This window comes from Dendrobates tinctorius, unplaced genomic scaffold (genome assembly GCF_039654945.1).
Source record: "Dendrobates tinctorius isolate UK_male_01 unplaced genomic scaffold, ASM3965494v1 ptg000071l, whole genome shotgun sequence".
NCBI lineage: Eukaryota > Metazoa > Chordata > Amphibia > Anura > Dendrobatidae > Dendrobates > Dendrobates tinctorius.
Genome location: NW_027361739.1, coordinates 5,174,457 through 5,193,504, shown reverse-complemented (window position 1 = coordinate 5,193,504; position 19,048 = coordinate 5,174,457). Strand labels below are relative to the sequence as shown.

The 19,048-nt window shown below is 45.0% G+C and overlaps 1 protein-coding gene across 6 annotated transcripts in view; it reads left to right on the top strand.

Annotated features, from left to right (window-relative positions):
- NSF (N-ethylmaleimide sensitive factor, vesicle fusing ATPase) overlaps positions 1–19,048 on the top strand; it is a 135,204-nt gene that overhangs the window by 22,474 nt on the left and 93,682 nt on the right. For 2 of the 6 annotated variants that reach the window (XM_073582344.1, XM_073582343.1), the window contains exon 2: positions 17,433–17,518. In XM_073582344.1, the coding sequence (XP_073438445.1) occupies positions 17,433–17,518 (86 nt within the window). Of the gene's footprint in view, positions 1–1,053; positions 1,250–8,431; positions 8,465–15,994; positions 16,139–16,178; positions 16,198–17,432; positions 17,519–19,048 lie in introns of those variants that run through there. The other 4 variants (XM_073582346.1, XM_073582345.1, XM_073582348.1 and 1 more) reach the window with 4 other exon arrangements.

Genomic DNA, 19,048 nt, shown 5'->3' with positions numbered 1-19,048 from the left:
CCAATGCAAGTCTATGGAGGTGATTAAAAATCGCATTGAAAACGCACCACACGTGTGACTTGCGATTAAATCGCAAGACTTCTCCAGGTCAACAGGAAAGAGCATCAGGCATTGGCATTGGATGTCAATTGGATGCTTAGATGCGAATAAAATCGGTTCATCGCCCGAAATTCTGATGACAGACGGATCCCTGGACAAGAAATCTTTGTGCGATTTCGTACCGTTAAAATCGGTCCGAATTTTTATTGGTTGTGTGTGACTTCAGCCTAACGGATGAGGTAACGCCCCCTCATTGGCCGCAATGCTACTAACGCATCCAAGATCAGCCTGATGCGTTACTTCATGACGCCCCCACAAATGCTGCAGACGCTCCAGGGGGCGTCATGAAGTAACGCATCAGGCCGATTTTGGATGCGTTAGTAGCATTGCAGCCAATGGGGGGCGTTATCTCATCCGTTAGGGTACGTGCACACGCTGCGGATTCCGCTGCGTTTCCGCAGCGGTTTTGGCTGCTGTGGACACGCAGCAGTTTTAGCTGCGGTGTACAGTACCATTCATTTGAATGGGAAAAAAAAAACGCTGTGCCGACGCTGCGGAAAAAACCGCGCGGATTTGCTGCGGTTTTGAATCTGCAGAAAGAATTGCATGTCAATTCTTTCTGCGGAAACCGCTGCGGGTTCCTATCTCCACCATTGTGGAGACAGTGAATCCGCAGGACCAAACCGCAGGCAAAACCGCAGATAATCCGCAGGTCTTTTGACCTGCGGATTATCTGCGTTTTTTGCAAAATCCGTGTGGATTCCGCAGCGTGTGCACACACCCTTACAGTGATAGTGCCGCTATGTAACGATCCCGCTGATCGCAGGGCCATAAACGCAATGTGAACCCGGCCTAACACTGTGAGAAGATGATATACCAAACAATGTGCTGCGTCCCTCCTCTTACACACAGTCACACACTATATGTGCCATGGAGGAACTGGCAGGATATATTTGGGACTGAAGGGTTAACTGCCCTGCATTTATCCACAGCTCCTCCTCTCCTGACCGCTCCTCCCCCCAGATGAGTCACAGTCAGAACTCACTGCTTCCAGGCGCCAGAAAAAAAAAAACCCGGCTCATTTCGTTCACAGCAGGGAGCCGGCTCTTTGCATCGGATCGTTCACGAACGACACATCACTACTGTGTAGCCGGCGGTTCTCGGTGCGAGGGGGACAGCAGCGGCACCAGCAGCAGCAATGGCGGCCCGGGTAAGTGACACTTGTCCTGGTGACGTCCTCCACGCTGCGGTAACTTCCCTCCTCCGGGATGTGGATGGTTAATCCCGCCCGTGTGCCCGTGCAGTCAGTCTGAATGGACGCCGGAGCCTCCTGGTGTCACTGGCCAGTGACCGCAGTGACGGGAGGATGCTGCGGGAACACCGGGGGCCGCCCGTGTGTACAGTGTAGCTACAGCAGATACACACGGTGGCTAGATATAGTATACAGGGGATATATGTGGTGTGTGTATGCATAATATATACATGGTATATACATGGTGGACCTCCAGTAGTAGTAATAATAATAATAATAAATTTTATTTCTATAGCACCGACATATTCCGCAGCACTTTACATTTCAGAGGGGACTTGTACAGACAATAGACATTACAGCATAACAATAATCACATACAGTAGATTATAACAAATACCAAGAGGAGTGAGGGCCCTGCTCGCAAGCTTACAGTCTATGAGGAAAGAGGGAGACACGAAAGGTGGGTGGCAACAGTTGCCCTGATTGTATGGACCAGCCATAATGTTAGGTGTGTGACAGTACGGACACAGAGGGCTAATGGTGCATAAAGCATGTGGGAGAATGATGCGGGGAACCTGGTTATGGTAAAACTTTTGGCTGTGCCACACAGGGATAGATTAGGTTAATGTGTTGAGGCGATAGGCCAGTCTGAATAAATGCATTTTCAGGGCACGCTTAAAATTTTAGGGATTGGGGACTAATCATATTGACCTGGGAAGTGCATGCCAAAGAATTGGCGCGGCACGTGTAAAGTCTTGGAGACGGGAGTGGGAGGTTCTGACTATTGGGGATACTAACCTCAGGTCATCAGCAGAACGGAGGGCGCGGGTAGGGTGGTATACTGAAACAAGGGAGGAGATGTAGGGTGGTGCTGAGTCATGGAGGGCTTTGTGGGTGAGGGTAATAAGTTTATACTGAATTCTGGAGTGGATGGGTAGCCAGTGTAATGACTGGCACAAGGTAGAGGCATCGGTGTAACGATTGGTGAGGAATATGATCCTGGCTGCAGCATTCAAGACAGATTGGAGAGGGGAGAGTTTGGTAAGAGGGAGACCGATTAGAAGAGAGTTACAATAGTCCAGACGAGAATGAATAAAGGGCCTCTCATACTAAGCGATATCGCTAGCAATATCGCTGTAACATCGCTGGTTTTTGTGACGTTATAGCGATATTTACCTACGACCGCCCCCCCTGCTGGTTATTGCTGATCGCGCGAGAACGTCCTGGACCGTTTCTCGTCGTCAGCGTCCTGCTGGGCTTCCTGCTGTGACGACGAGCGACGCGTGGACGCGGGCGGGAGGACGTCAGGATCGCCTTGTCTGACAGGTAAGTAGCGATCCCCGTCCCCAGCGATGTCGGCCTGTGTGGCAGCTCACTAGCGACCACTTAGTGATGTACCAGCCAGGGCTGTGGAGTCGGGGTCAGTGCTCATTTTGGTGGAGTCGGAGTTGGAGTCGGTATAAAATGGACCGACTCCGACTCCTAAAATATATAATAAATTGGGTACAGTAATTCAATGCAGGATGTGCTGAATATTTTTTTTATAGGAGTTTGGGAAAGTTATGAAATGTCCTATAAATGACTGTTCTATTCCTGATCTAAGGCTACATTCACACACAGCGTTTTTCCTGTGTTTTTTGAGGATACGTTTTTCAGCTGCAAAAGCTGATCATCTTTTTAAAAAACTGCATCACCTGAAAGGTTTTTGAGCTCATAGATAATGTTTTCAATAGCAAAAGCAGATTAGAAATCTGCTCTATCTATATATCCATTTATCCATATCTGTCTATCCATATCGTATCTGTACCAAAAAGAATGAAAACCGGGTAGTACACCAATATATATTCTGTTCTATCTAAATATCTTGATTATTGGATCATAAAAATGATTAAATGTCTGAGGTTCACATTGTACTACAATAAATTTTTCACTTAAATATAAGCAATATGTGTGGGAGTCGGAGTCGTGGAGTTGGAGTCGGAGTCGGTGTAAGGGAAATTGAGGAGTTGGAGTCGGAGTCGCAGGTTTGGCTTACCGACTCCACAGCCCTGGTACCAGCAATCCTGACCGCGTCATACTGCTGGTCGGGATCGCTGGTACATCGCTAAGTGTGACAGTACCTTAAGAGAAACAGTAAGAGTTTTTGCAGAGTCAAAAGTAAGAAAAGGTCGAATTCTAGAAATGTTTTTGAGGTGCAGATGACAAGAGCGAGCCAGTGATCGTATGTGGGGGACAAAGGAAAGCTCGGAATCAAGTATATGTGTATGCACGTGTACATAATATAGAGATTATATACAGTCATGGCTGTACGTGTTGGAACCCTTGAAAATGTTCTAGAAAATTATTACAATTACACATGTTTTGTTATACGCATGTTTATTTCCTATGTATGTATTGGAACAACACAAAAAAATGCAATTTGGACATTAATTTAACACTAAACCCCAAAAATGGAGCGGACAAAATTGTTGACACCTTTCAAAAATAGTGGGTAATCAACTTTGTTTCAAGCATGTTGAGCTCGTTCCAACTCCCCTATGGCAAGTAACAGGTGAGGGCAATATGAAAATCACACCTGAAATCAGATGTAAAGGGGAGAAGGTGACTCAATCTTTGCATTGTGTGTCACACTAAGCATGGAGAACCGAAAGAGTAGAGGAGAACTGTCTGAGGACTTGAGAGCCAAAATTGTTGAAAAATATCGACAGTCTCAAGGTTATAAGTCCATCTCCATAGATCTTCATGTTCCTTTGTCCATGGCGCACAACATAACCAAGAAGTTTACAACCCATGGCACTGTAGCTAATCTCCCTGTACGTTAATGGCAGAGAAAAATTGATGAAAGGTTGCAAACCAGGATAGTCTGGATGGTGAATATGCAGCCCCAATCAAGTTACAAAGGAATTCAAGCTGTCCTGCAGGCTCTGGGTGCATCAAGTGTCGGTGTGAACTATCTATCGACATTTGAATGAAATTAAACGCTATGGCAGGAGACCCAGCAGGACCCCACTGCTGACACGGAGACCTAAAAAAGCTAGACTGCAGTTTGCTAAAATGTACATAAGTAAGCCAAAATCCTTCAGGAAAAGTGTCTAGTGGACAGATGAGACCAAGGATAGAGCTTTTTGGTAAAACACATCATTGTGCTTCTTACAGAAAACTGAATGCGGCCTACAAAGAAAAGAACACAGTACCTACAGTCAAATATGGTGGTGGTACAAAGATGTTTTGGGGTTGTCTTGCTGCCTCTGGCACTGGGTGCCTTTATTATGTGAAATATGAAGATTACCAAAGGATTTGGGGTCGCAATGCAGTGTCCAGTGTCAGATAGCTGGCTTTGCATCCTAGGTCATGGGTTTTCCTGGACAATGACCCCAAACATACCTCAAGACGCACCCAGAAATGGATGGAAACAAACCTCTGGAGAGTTCTGAAGTGGCCAGCAATGAGTCCATAGCTAAATCCCATTCAGCACCTGTGGAGAGTTTTTAAATTTGTTGTTGGGAGAAGGCGACCTTCAAGTATGAGAGACCTGGGGAAGTTTGCAAAAGAAGAGTGGTCTAAAATCCCAGGAAAGAGGTGTAAGAAGCTTGTTGATGGTTATAGTGAATTGATTGCGGTTATTTATTCCAAAGGGTGTGCAACCAAATATTAAGTTGAGGGTGCCAACAATTTAGTTTTTTCCCCATTTTTGGGATTTTGTGTGAAAGTACCGTATATGCTCGTGTATAAGCCGACCCGTGTATAAGCTGACCCCCCCCCCCCCTAATTTTGTCACAAAAAACTGGGAAAACTTATTGACTTGTGTATAAGCCGTGGGTGGAATCCATAGACTATGCCCTCATATGCGGCTCCATAGTTTATGCCGCTCCGTAGAATATGGCCCCCATATGCCGCTCCGTAGAATATGGCCCCCATATGCCGCTCCGTAGAATATGGCCCCCATATGCCGCTCCGTAGACTATGCCCCTATCGCATCGGGAGGGTAGTAACATCACGATGGGGGCAGATTTGTGGCGCTAGGGGTGGCGGCCCACCCACTTCCGTGCAGTCACATCCGGCAGGAAAGACAGTGTTTTGCGGCCTGTGCTGGAGATGGTGTGCGGCGCCCCTAGAGGGTGGCCGCACCCAATCTTCAGCACAGGCCTCAAGCCGCGATCTTTCCTGCCGGCTGTGACTGCACGGAGGTGGGTGGGCAGGCAGTGGCGGGATCCGGCACGTGTAGTCAGGCTGTGGGTCCGGCGGCGACATCCCTCACATTACTCCCCCCTCATTACACTCCTCTCACAGCTGGCAGGAAAGACAGGGTTTTGCGGCCTGTGCTGGAGATGGTGTGCGGCGCCACCAGAGGGTGGCCGCACCCAATCTCCAGCACAGGCCTCTAGCCGCGGTCTTTCCTGCCAGCTGTGACTGCACGGAGGTGGGTAGGCAGCGTCGGGATCCAGTGCGTGTAGTCAGGCGGTGGGTCCTGGCGGGGGCATCCCTCTCATTACACCCCTCTCGTTATACCCCCTCTTTACACCCCTTTTACAGCCTCGTGAACGCAGCAGTAGCCTGGATCCGAGCGGCAACTGGGATCCAAGCAGCGGTCGGGATCCCAGCGGTGGTCGGGATCGCAGCTGCGTCCTGGATCCGAGCGGCATCACCTGGGTGTTCAAAAATGGCGGTCGGCGTACTTCTGGTGCGGCGCGGTGGATTGTGGGATATCCAGACGGAAGTGGATGACAGACAATTTAAGGCAATTATATATATATAGATAGTCTGGGAATCCTTCATGTGTTTTTTAGCAAACTGTATGTGGGCTTTCATATGTCTGGCACTGAGGAGAGGCTTCTGTCAGGCCACTCTGCCATAAAGGCCCCACTGGTGGAGGGCTGCAGTGATAGTTGACTTTCTGGAACTTGCTCCCATCTCCCTACTGCATCTGTGGAGCTCAGCCACAGTGATCTTGGGGTTGTTCTTTACCTCTATCACCAAGACTCTTCTCCAATGATTTCTCAGTTTGGCTGGACAGCCAGGTCTTGGAAGACTTCTGGTGTCCCAAACTTCTTCCATTTAAGGATTATGGAGGCCACTGTGCTCTTAGGAACCTTGAGTACTGCAGAAATTCTTTTGTAACCTTGGCCAGATCTGTGCCTTGCCACAATTCTGTCTCTGAGCTCCTTGGCCAGTTCCTTTGACCTCATGATTCTCATTTGGTCTGACATGCACTGTGAGCTGTGAGGTCTTATATAGACAGGTGTGAGCCTTTACAAATCAATTCCTATCAGTTTAATTAAACACAGCTGGACTCCAATGAAGGAGTAGAACCATCTCAAGGAGGATCACAAGGAAATGGACAGCATGTGACTTAAATATGAGCGACAGAGCAAAGGGTTTGAATACTTATGATCATGTGATATTTCAGTTTTTCTTTTTTAATAAATTGGCAAAAAATGTTACATTTCTGTTTTTTTCAGTCAAGATGGAGTGCAGAGTGTACATTAATGAGAAAAAAATTAACTTTTTTGAATTTACCAAATGGCTGTAATGAAACAAAGAGTGAAAAATTTATAGGGGTCTGAATAGTTTCTGTACCCACTGTACATGTGTAATACAGTGTTCGGATCCCCTCTGTATGGCTGTGTTCGTGGATTGTATATGGTGTGTTGTGTGTGTGCGGCGCTCTGTAAACAGGTATATTCCTGTGTGTGTGATGTATATGTATACACACTCGGACAAGGAGGATTTAATATATCAATTTGCATAAATTGTCTCTTGGCTCCTCGGTATGACTCTGTATATGTCGGGGGAAGGTAGTGGCATTTCTGATTACCAGCTCCAATGCGACTGTATACTGTGCAGTCACCTGCAGTGTTACCGCCCGGCTTTTCAGTCTGGTGTCTGTCTCCTGCGATGCCCAGCTTTTGCAGTGGGTGCCTGTGATTTGCAGGGCAGCTCGTCAGGGCACAGATTTACATTCCGGTATCATTTGTTCCCGTGTGTCGCTGCCTTCCCTGTGGGATTTGTAGGCGTCTCATTCAGATCCTATTATTTTTCTTTTCCCTGACTGCAGGACGGAATCACAGGAGGCTGGAGACTGGCAAGGTTGTGTTACCACTTGCCTTGGTCACAGCAGATGTGCAGAATGCCCGCTGTGCCATAGATGTGTATCCTACCGGGTTATTTATTGCTGACTGTTTTGGCACTTGTATCGGTAATGCAGGTGGCTGCAGAATAGATTGCTGGCCATAAAGCATAACCTGCTATGTGCAGGGAGCCGACTGCTGGGTGTGATCGGCTTATAAATATTGTTAAACAGGGCTTTGACATAACCATTCCTGTCCCCCTATGGATGTCTAAATGAATATTTTATTCCTCACCCCCTTTTTTTTTTTTTTTTTTTTTTAACATAAAGATCAATGCTTCTTGTCAGTTGTGTAAACATTTCCTTTTGCATTCAGAGGCTGCAACCTTTGTCTTGGGTTTGTCTTGGTGGGTTGATGCAGTGTATCGGAATTCCGCTTTGTTGTGGATACTTTTTTCTTTTCTCTTGAAGGTTAGTGTTGTCTAGTAGCCTTTCTCCAGCGTCCTGGGAAATGAGTTTACAGCAGTAGATCGTGTACAGAATGTATTAACTTACTGGTAAATAGTTCTAAAGAGCAGCATATGCTGCTGATTAGTCGGTGCAGCCTGCTCGTATTCTCTACTGTCCAGGCCGTGCAGATGAGCATTGCCCGTATACAGGAACGCACCACCATGTAGTAATCAGTATAGGACACCATGTAATTGGCATTCAGATGACTGACTATGTACTCCCATGATCATATGATCATCGACAAGGGAAGGTGACGAGGACAATTCAAAGTACTTGCTGCAGGGATCCCCAGTGATTGTACGAAATCCCTAGAGAAGCCTGGCAGAAAGTGTTCAATTCCCCTGTAGTGCCCCCAAGGGAGGAAGGAAACATGGCATAATTCTTATTGAAATCAATGTGCCTCCAGTGTGAGAGATGCTTGGTAGCCATTCTCCTTTGTGTAGATGAAGGTCCTGAGTAAAAAGATAGTGGACTTGTAGCAGAAAAGTTATAAAGTTACTTGCCTGTCAATCTGTCAGTTCCTGCGCCTGTACCCCAGTGGACACCTCCAGACTCTGTTTATTTCTCTCCTGGCAATCATGGATTTCATCAGTGATGTGAGTATATATTGCACAAGTCCACATAGGTCAGTGATTGGCTGCAGCAGTCATGAGCATATATGTGACTTTCGAGGCTGCAGGGACCATAGTAGCAGCTGCCCTGGAGTGGAGGGTATTTCTCCAATTTTTTTTTTTTGTTGAGGAGTGCACTGCACTTCGGCCTCCCAGTTTCCCTGTGCTCCTGAAGAGTTGGGACCAGTGGCGTGACTGATCGCTGGCCTGACCTGTGTGCTGTAAGGCAGCACCGGAGGAGCGCAGGGGCATCAAGGCGGCCAAGTCCAGCAATCCAGACATCCTGCCTTGAGGATTTAAAGTGCTTTCAAGTCTGCGCTCCTTACCTTGAAAACCGGCCACCTCTGGTGGAGTGCAGTGGTGGTTGCACTGAGCTCCATACAATAAAATTAACAATCCTTCTGTTCATGTCAGCTGAGAGTATTTTTAATAAACGGTACATTGCAAGGTTGTTTTCTAATACACACAGTTATCAGTTTTACTTATTTAACAAGATGAAGCAACCCTTTTAACTAAAGATCTCCTTAGAATTGTGTATATGAAAATTTTTTTGTTTTAAACACAAGGTAATCGCTTTAAATTGCATGGTACTTTTACGGAGCAAATTTAATATTATACAATGCTATTGGTTATTCCAAAAATTCAGTTATTTCTTATGATGGGGACCCCTACAGATCCCTTAGAACGTTGTTCTGAAGTGCAGCTTGGACCAGTGACCACCCATGCACGCCACTTCTCCATTCATTTACTATAGGACTACACGAGAAAGCTGGGCACTGTACTTGGCTATAGCTGGCTCTCCCATAGAGAATGAGGTGGTGTGTATGAGACTAGGTATCAGAGCCCCTGTCTCCGGATCAGTGGGTGTCCAAGCTGTTGGACCACCATGAATCAGAAATCTGTCACTTATACTGTGGATAGTTGATAACTTTCAATGATTTGAACTGAACCGTAATGGCCGCTCTGGTCCTACTAGTTGTACATTTACCACAGCTCGGCCATGCACCCTCTTTTTGCTATGTGTGGCTGAAGTCTAGTCTTTCCTATCCTAATCCTTTCTCCTTCTGTTACACCCATTCTTTTTGAGTCTTTCCAAGTATTGGTGTCTGCATATTCATCATGTACATGTAAAATGAGAGCAGAGAATGGGAGAAGCCATTGCTGCAGGAATGTGGATGAAGCCGAGGAGTGCGGCGTGGTGCTGATGCGGGCAGGGACCTTCCCAGGAGGCTGTGAATCTGCAGTGATTCCTGCAGGCTGTGGCCAGATTTAGCATAAGGCACCGATTCCACAGATACCCATTAAAATCTCCTGATGTGCTGAGAAGCCCTGTGTGACCTGGATTCTGTGTGGCGGCGGCAGGAATCGAGGAGGGAGGGAGCTCGGGAGCGGCGCTGAATGATTTCGGTTAGAGGAGAAGGAACATTCTGGGTGTGGGAACCATGTGCATTATTTATCTCTTGCTCTGCTGGTAAAATCTGAAGAACGAGCCGAGCGCAGTACTTCTTAATGTTAAAGGGACATCCGCCACCAGTTATTGGAGATGCTGCAAAACTCTTCTTAGAGGGTTTTCATTTTATTTTTTATAAAGGGAGTTTTTACATTTATTGCCCACCATCAAAACCCTTTTGATCAACTATGCTAACTTCACTACTGTGTGTCGCTAGGTCTGATACTGAGCCTCAGCCCCGTGTTATTTGAATGGACTGTGCTGCGTCTTTGGCCTGGTGATTGATGGGAGGTCAAGATGACAGCACCCCTACTGATTAATGACACGAGTCACACAATTGTATTTTTGTCCCATCCAAGAGAATCAGTTCGATTATGCAAATGACACTCTAATTATACTCTGATCAGAATGTGATCATCCTTTGATCCGAGTCTCTCGGATGAGGAGGAAATGGAGAAAAAAAAATGTCTCCATCTTCTCCATTGTGTCAGGGCGTGGAAAACGGACTGCACTGAGATGTCATCAGAGTGCAGTCCAATGTTTTCCTTGCACTCATTGACATCCGAATATTGTATAAAGCTCAGATGTGCATCATTTTTTTTTTTTTTTTTTTCCCCCCCCCCTTGGAAGTCTGTCTCAAACATAAGTCGTTTATGTGCCCGGCCCCTAGACTAACATTGGTCCAAGTGCGATACAAAGTTTTTTCAGATCGCACTCTGATCGAAAGTAAGGTCATCTTCACAAGCCCTTAGGATAGCATATCACCTCATGTCAACACTGCTGTGCGAGCCTGATTGCGGAGACGCTCCTTATTACTATGTGTGAGCCTGATCGCTGCTTTCTGCTGCAGCGCCCCCAGAATTCACCCCTGCAGCCAATCAGTGAGCTCAGTGGCTCTGAGTGCAGTTATGAGCTGCAGTGCCATTGCCAAGACGTCAGTGCTGTGGGCAATAACTGAAACCAGGAGCAGTGACAGATACTTAGCACTGGACCTGGGGAGGGTGTACCAAGCAAAGTTTGATTATTTTATTTCTATTTTACAAACCCCTTCAGTTGCCCACCTCTGCTCTGGTGTTGTGAAGCTGGCCATACACTTCTCAGTCTCAGGGGTTGTTATAGAGGACCACTGCTTGGCAATGCTTCTCTTAAAGGAAGTCTAGCTGCTATCTTCCCCTTTAACATTAGGATTGAATTTCAGCATTTTTTTTTTCCCTTAGTGATAAATCTGTTCACACATTAGTGCCAAATCAGCAACTCCCCTGAGAGGCAGAAAATGCAGGATTACAGCTCTGCACAGAGGAACTCTGGGAACACATGCAAATAATTCTACTTGAAGCAATTGTGCTGAGCCATTAAATACCCATAGGAATTTTTTTTTCCCCCCTATTTTACATATAGAGATTACTGTAGACATAACACCAGGAGCAATGCACAGCTTGAAATGGCTGATAACAGGGAAGGATAGAACATGTTGAAATCCAGCAGCTCAATCTTTCTCTCCCCAGAATGTACTGCTGGGGAATATACACTTTGCCTGGTTGGCCTGTTCAGCCAATGGTAATGTATTGTCTATGACTATCTTTACCATTTGAGATTAGCCGACAGATATTGTAATTAGTTCAAGAAGACAACAGAGACATCTGTGGAGGACTTCATCTGCCATTATGGATGTGATAACTGATCAGACTTTGATTTTGTTACTCATTCAAAAAATCCGGTCTGGATCTGTATGTCCAGAAATGTTTCTAGGACACAGCTAAAATAGTATGTGGAAAAACGAGGATGAATGAACTCATGGAGATCAGCATCCGACACTGCGGAGACACCATCACGTGTTTCTCAACGCAGTGATTCTAGAGCACTGCCCCCATCCCTTATGGGAAATATGTAAAACATGCAAAACACAAGCCGCGCAGACACCATCACGTTTTTCTCAACGCAAGCAATGACTAGCCAGGTCTTTCCCCGGGAAGGAACAACCACGGGAAGGGCAGTCTCCAATGAAGGAAACCACCTATGCCAAAACACGGTATCCATCCACAGACAGCTGTTTCGGGGTATTGCCCCTCATCAGTGTGGAGTAGGAAACTGGCTGGTAGGAGCAATGCCTAGTAGAAGACTGTGAAAAATGAAGATGAATGAACTCATGGAGATCAACATCCAACACTGCGGAGACACCATCACATGTTTCTCAACGCAGTGATTCTAGGGCAATGCCCCCATCCCTTATGGGAAATATGGTGGTTTCCTTCATTGGAGACTGCCCTTCCTGTGGTTGTTCCTTCCCGGGGAAAGACCTGGCTAGTCATTGCTTGCGTTGAGAAACATGTGATGGTGCCTCCGCGGCTTGTGTTTTGCATGTTTTACATATTTCCCATAAGGGATGGGGGCATTGCCCTAGAATCACTGCGTTGAGAAACATGTGATGGTGTCTCCGCAGTGTTGGATGTTGATCTCCATGAGTTCATTCGTCCTCGTTTTTCACAGTCTTCTACTAGGCATTGCTCCTACTAGCCAGCTTCCTACTCCACAGTTAAAATAGTAGACCTAAACATCAGACTCTCTAGTCCATAATCTGACCTACACCCATGTATACTTTGGAGAAAATCATGATGCTGTAAGGAGGTAAAAGAGCCCATGCTGCATTTATCTGCTGAGCTGCGCTGCGCCGTGTAGTGTGCTTTATAATAGTACATGTTACAAGGATGTTCTGTCAACATGTCCAGTGGACATTGTCCACTCATACAAAGCAGAAATGGGTTAAAGGGTTTGTCCATTCTTCTGATCAGTCTGCAGACCCTCCATGTGACTGCAGGCTTCTGAATTTTTGCAGTGCACGCCGTGAAGATTCTCCGATGTCGCTGCCAAAATGCAGCAATTTGCATACTTCCAGCCACATTCCGACTAGACATGCTTGGTTTCGTTCAATACACTTGAAGAGGGAATCTGTCACAACATTTCCTGAATTTTCGCTTATGAGGTCTCTTCCCATCTGTTAAAGGGGTTGTCTGGTCTTCTGATAAAAGTCTACAGACTTCTGATTCCTTACTGTCCCGGGACATAGTTCACCGACGCATGCGCACTAATGCTTTTCGGCTTTGCCCAGAGTTGCGCAAAGCATACTGCGCATGCACCACTCCAGATTGCAATGTGCATGCGTGTAATATGGACGCCAAGTACGGAAATTCACAGAAATATTGCGGACAGCGGCCAAGGAGGGGTGGAGGAAAGGACCCGAAGCACCGCCCATCGGACTGGACCCAGGTCCTTTAAATACCGCGCGAAAATGAGGTGACAGATTCCCTTTAAGCACGTTTAGCTGGCTAGTGACCTCATGTATGCAAATTCCCTTTAAGCACGTTTAGCTGGCTAGTGACCTCATGTATGCAAATTGCATACTTGTGGTCATGTGACCGCCCTGTCTCTGCAGCGACAGTGGAGAATCCTGACTGTGCAGTACACGGAATGCAGTAAGGAATCAGAAGTCTGTAGACTTTTATCAGGAGACCAGACAACCCCTTTAAAAGATGGGAAGAGACCTCATAAGCGAAAATTCAGGAAATGTTGTTCCCTATGGCGCAAATAACAGATGAGAAGCAAACATTGGCTGTGTGCCCACGTTGCATTTTTTTTTTTAAGCGTTTTTGAAGCGTTTGTGCCGGATCAGATGCTTCAGAAACGCTTAAAAGAAGCATTCCATTAATTTTAATGCATTTTGGCCTTTTTGTGCCAATTGATGCATTTTTTTTTCTGCATAGGAAACGCTTAGCGGCTAAAAAACGCAGCATTCTCATTTTCCGCTTCAGCCTGCATTTTTAGCTGTTTCCTATGAGTCCAGAAGATGCGCGGAAAAAACGCATCGATAACGCGCAGTTTTTAAGCAAAAAACGCGGGTTTTCTGGGAAGAAGTCCGGTTTTGTATCAGTTTTAAAACGCTAACATGGGCACTTAGCCTAAAGGGAACCTGTCACCACTTTTTTTGGCCTACCAGCTAAAAATATCATTTAATTGAGTGTCAGCTATGCGTTCCACAACTAATTCTGAAACCCCCTGACTCCCCATGTATCACCCATAAAAACCTTTTTTATTTGTCCCGCGCTGTATGTTAATCTGTTTGGTCCGGTCTGATGGGCGCTGCCTCTGTTGCGTCACTCCAGCCCTCCTCGGCTTGATGTACTCATTCTTCTCTGTGAATATTGGAGATCACGTACAGATTTTGCGACCTCGCGCGTGCGCAGTATGCTTGCCCAACTGAGGGCAAAGCCGAAAATTAGTAGTGTGCATGGCCGCGAAATACTTCCGGGACATAAGAAACAGCTGTGTATGCCGGCGCATGTGCACTACTGATGGATGGACTCTATTTCGGGAATGAAGACATAAACCTCCCTCTTGTGGCTGTGTGCCCACGTTGTTTTTTAAGCGTTTCCGCAGCGCTTTTAGACAAGCGTTTCTGCTGCGGAAACGCTTAAGAAAAGCATCCAGTGTAATCATAATGGAATCCGCACATGTTGTGCTAATGGTGCGTTTCTTTCCGCTGTGGAAACGCTTAGCAGATAAAAAACGCAGCATGTTCATTAATTTTGCGGAAACGCATGCGTTTCTGCATACATTCAATTGTATTACAAAAACGCATAGGAAAACGCATGCAAAAATGCTTAACAAAAGCATCAAAAACACTTACAAAAGTGCTTCATAAAACGCATGCGTTTTCCCGGGAAGAGGGTGTGCGTTTCCACTCAGGAATATTCTGCATCAAAAACGCTACGTGGGCACATAGCCTTAAGCTTATATCTTTGGGGAAGCCACTAATAGGAGTGGCAGATGTTGAAAAGCATGGACCAGCTGGCTAATGGTGAGGGTGGTCCCGAATTGGCACATGGACATGGGTTGTCTTCATGAGGCAGGCCTCTTGAAAGGAATAGCTCTTTGATCTGGCCAAAGTACTAGAAATAATACCGTCAGTACAGTGACTACATAATAGTGATACATATCGCATATTTAATAATGTTAAAAAAAAAAAAAGGGATGGGAAAAAAAGCTTTGCCGGGGCTGTGGATGGGGGGGGGGGGAGATCAACTCTACTGTGTGCTCATAAAAGATTGTAAATTGCTTTCTGGCTCTTTATTAGATTTTTGATCTTTCAAGAACAACAACTGTTCAGGCTGAGTAAAAGGAAGAAAGATAATTGGTGTCCAGTTTGACGAGCTTATGGTTTTAATCAGCCGAATACAGGAATGTATCTAAAGCCTCAGGGATTTTCTCATGTGTGGTGCAGACAGATGATCTGACCTGTGGTACTGCATATAACCTTAAGTCAACCCTCTAAATCCCAAAAGCTGCTTCTTACAAGAAACAGTTGTCACTGGTCTAAACATTATCATCAGTACTTTACCCCAATGTTGTCATTTACTGTCAAGTTTTTAAAGGCTACGGACACCTTTTTATGGTCTCTTTAACTTAATTGCATGCGTTTTTGACTAAATATAATTTCTAACCATTTAGTTTCTGCAGCCTCTGTGTATCACTGTGCATAGCAGACTACAGAATGTGACGTCAAATGCATCAGTCAGTTCATTGTGAAGCATTGCAAGCATTATCTTTTTCCCTATGAGCTTTCTCCAAATCTCAATTTTGACATTTGCAGTAGGTTCTCATTAATAATTCTGGACCGTTTGGCTTCTGATATCTTTGTGTCACCGCCTATAGCAAACTGTGGAATGAGTTTGCAGCGAATCTGTCAGTGACAGTAGGGACTGCGAGTTACCCTTATCTTTCTTCAGGAGAACATCTTCTAAGCTTATTTTTAACTACTTGAAAGCTGAGCATTGATTGATTATGAATTAATTTAGGTACGGGTTACATGCTTGAGCCATCAGAATGAGCTCCCTTACGGAGAACCATAAATTATGGTAATTCTGCAGTTCTCTGTCGCGCAAAACTACGAGTTTTCCAAAGGAAAACAGATTCTGGTAATACTCCTTTTGGGCGGGATTTTTGGAGCAGTTTAATTTTTCAGAAGAGGTTTTGAGAGGTTGGTTTTTTTTAGGTTCTGCTCGCTGATCTAAAGATGGTTTGGTGCCTGCATAGCATCGGATCGTGGTGTAAGCTTCTTCACTTTTCAGCTCCGGAGTGGACAGAGCAGGAGCAATAAATGGGCTATTAGGCCAATAGCTGCACCCCATGTGTCTGACAGAAGCTGCTTTGGAAGTGTAAGTGGGGGCCCTCTTACCTCTTGGGTCCTTGTGAGGCTGCCCACATTGCACTAATGGTATGTCCGCCCCTGTTTGAGCGGTTTAGGGGTTTCAAATGTGCCTCTGTATGATACCCTATTAGTAATGTCAGCGTAATAGGATAGATGCATAGGTTTAGGACTTATACAAGTTGGGTGCCAAGACCCCCGCTGATTCACAAAATGAGGTGGCTCCAAATATAATTATTTTATTGAAGCTTTTAGTTCTCACCCACAGGAGCCTCAAATATGGCCCCATTATAAATAGAGACATGGTTATCCAAAGTGCCACATCAATAATGAAAGCGTGTCAGGGACGGTAGAAGCATGCTCTCGAAGTGAAGTCTGCTGGCAGCCTCTGTACATTCATCGTTTCTGAACATTTGAGATTTGGTTAGTAGGTTTGGGAGGATGGTACCCATTTTTAAGTTCCCATGTCCAAGACTTTGAGATTGAAAGGGTCAAAGGGTAGGTATACAATAGTAAATTGTACAAACGTTCCCACCCCAGATGAAGCTATTGCGAAACATGCATCCAGTGTTTGGTGGGTGAGCCATTTCTATATTCTCTTATCATAGCATGTGCAGAATCAATAAGGCTATGTTCACATGACTAGTAATCATCGGTTAAAACGGATCCAGCACCTAACTGTTAACAAAGTTTGGAAGTACAAGTTTTTTTAATTTGGCTGAAAAAAAAGATCTCTGCTGGATCCATTCTTTTACATTGAAGTCTATAGAAAACTGGTCAGTTAATTAGTCATCCGTTTTGTTCCATTTTGAACCTGATCCAGTAAGCAAAAAAAAATAATCCTCAAATGGAGGAAAACCGAGAGCTAATTAGTGGATCCGTTTTCCATAGACTTCAATGGTAAAGAAAAAAAAAACTGATCCAGTTGAAATCAGTTAGTTTTAAATTAACAAAGTTTTGCCTGCATAACTTTATGGTCAACATATCGGTGCTGGATCCGTTGTAACCAATGATTTCTGGACATAGCCTTACTGATCAGGTAGCACAAGGTCTGCTATGATCTGTCAGTATTTCCTTATTGTTTTATTTGACTTTCCCATTTGAAGTGATTTTTTTTTTTAGTACATATTCTATTTGCTATCTTTATTGGCTCACACATACATATGGTTGAGAGGTGGCCCATCAACAACCATATTCCTTGTGTTTACAACCTTAGGCTCTCTGCCCCTTGACACTCTTGTAGTATAATTATTATCATCATCTTGTTGCTGGATTATAATTACATTTTAGTTTTTTCTCTGCAGACTATGCAAGCAGCGCGATGTCCCACAGATGAGCTTTCCCTCACAAACTGCGCTGTGGTGAATGAGAAGGACTTCCAGTCTGGGCAGTAAGTATAGATATGTTGGTTTTTATTTCCTTTAGGATTTTTGTGGTGGTCTTCTATGTAGCAAATGACACATAAGACCTGCAATTAAATAACGTGCCTGAGAGTCATTATTTTGTGTTTTTCTCAATTGTGGGTTATTTGGGACCCTGCATCGGAAGGGATTCACTTGTGCCTCTGGATACGGGCCAAAGAATCCGAACCCGCTAAGTACTAGTTAGCTGAACACTCTTCTTTCCTGCAGTATAAATGCACAGAAACCATATGATTGCCCGTTTGCACTCTTTAGTAGGCTTTTTATTTAAATTTTTGCTATTTCAGGTGTTCCAGCACCTCCTGTCCTATTCAAAATGATTCTGGTCCAACAAAAAAAGGGAGACCCCTACTAAGGTTTCTTCAAATGAGTTTTTTTTATTTCAGATAACCCCTCTCCCTCAGCTGCAGAGTTTTTTTTTTTTTTTTTTTAATAATTGCGCTTAACTCGCCCTCCTTGGGTCTAGGACTGTCACTGTTCCTGATGTCTACGATTGTCTGCAGCGCTGATGTCGTGTCGACAGTACTGCACTCAATAGCAGACAACAGGAGCAGAGGAGCAGTGCTGGACCAGGGGAGGGTGCGTAAACTACAGTTTTTCTTAAATCAGACTCCAGTCAGGGGACACTTGTTTTTCGAAAAAAGGCAGACCCCCCCTATAAGGGTGTTTTCTCATTCACATCAATAGCGTGTGACCTGACACATGCGAATAGCTCGTAAAGGGCTTGAGCAAGCATGGAGGGACACTCTTGCTGGGTGGAGTATACAGTAATTAGGGCAATTTTTGGTCTCTCAGCAGGTAAGGTACAAGCAGAAAAAAATGGAGCTGCAAAGTTAAAACAAAGCAAAAATCTGTCCAATGCTGATGTGTCAGTGGTCCCAGCCTTTGGAGGTTACAAGCTGCCAGCTTGTGACCACTGAAGCCACTAATTGCAGATCGAATATCCAGAATTTGTATGAATGGACCATCCCTCTATTGTGATTCCCAATGATCAGTTCTGGTAGGAAGTGTTCATTTTCAGTTGAGCGCCACCACAGGTCATGTAAAGCCCTACATGTTGACCTTGTAATACAATGACCAGACAGGACCCCCAGAGGAACTTTTTTTTTTTGCCCAAATATTGGCCGAGATGGTATTGATATATAGTACATTTCTAGCAGACAAAAATAAATCCCCTTTGCTTTGGAAACAAGTATTCTCTTTGGCAAGTGCATGTGTTACATTTTTTAAATTGTGATTAAGAAAAGTTAACCCTGTCCTTAACTGCAGCAGGTACACCCACCAACCAGTCTCACATTGCCATGCATAAACTCAATGAAATCAGCCTTCAAAGTCTTGATCATCCGCCATACTCTGCTCATGTGGCCCCATCTGGTTATTATGTCTTTCCGAAACTCAAAAATGTGCTACAAACGAGACGGTAATTGATGATGTGGAGTCTGGTTTACAGAACTGCATGCCTTGCCTTTTTTTTTTTTTTTTTTTTTTTTTTTTTTAGA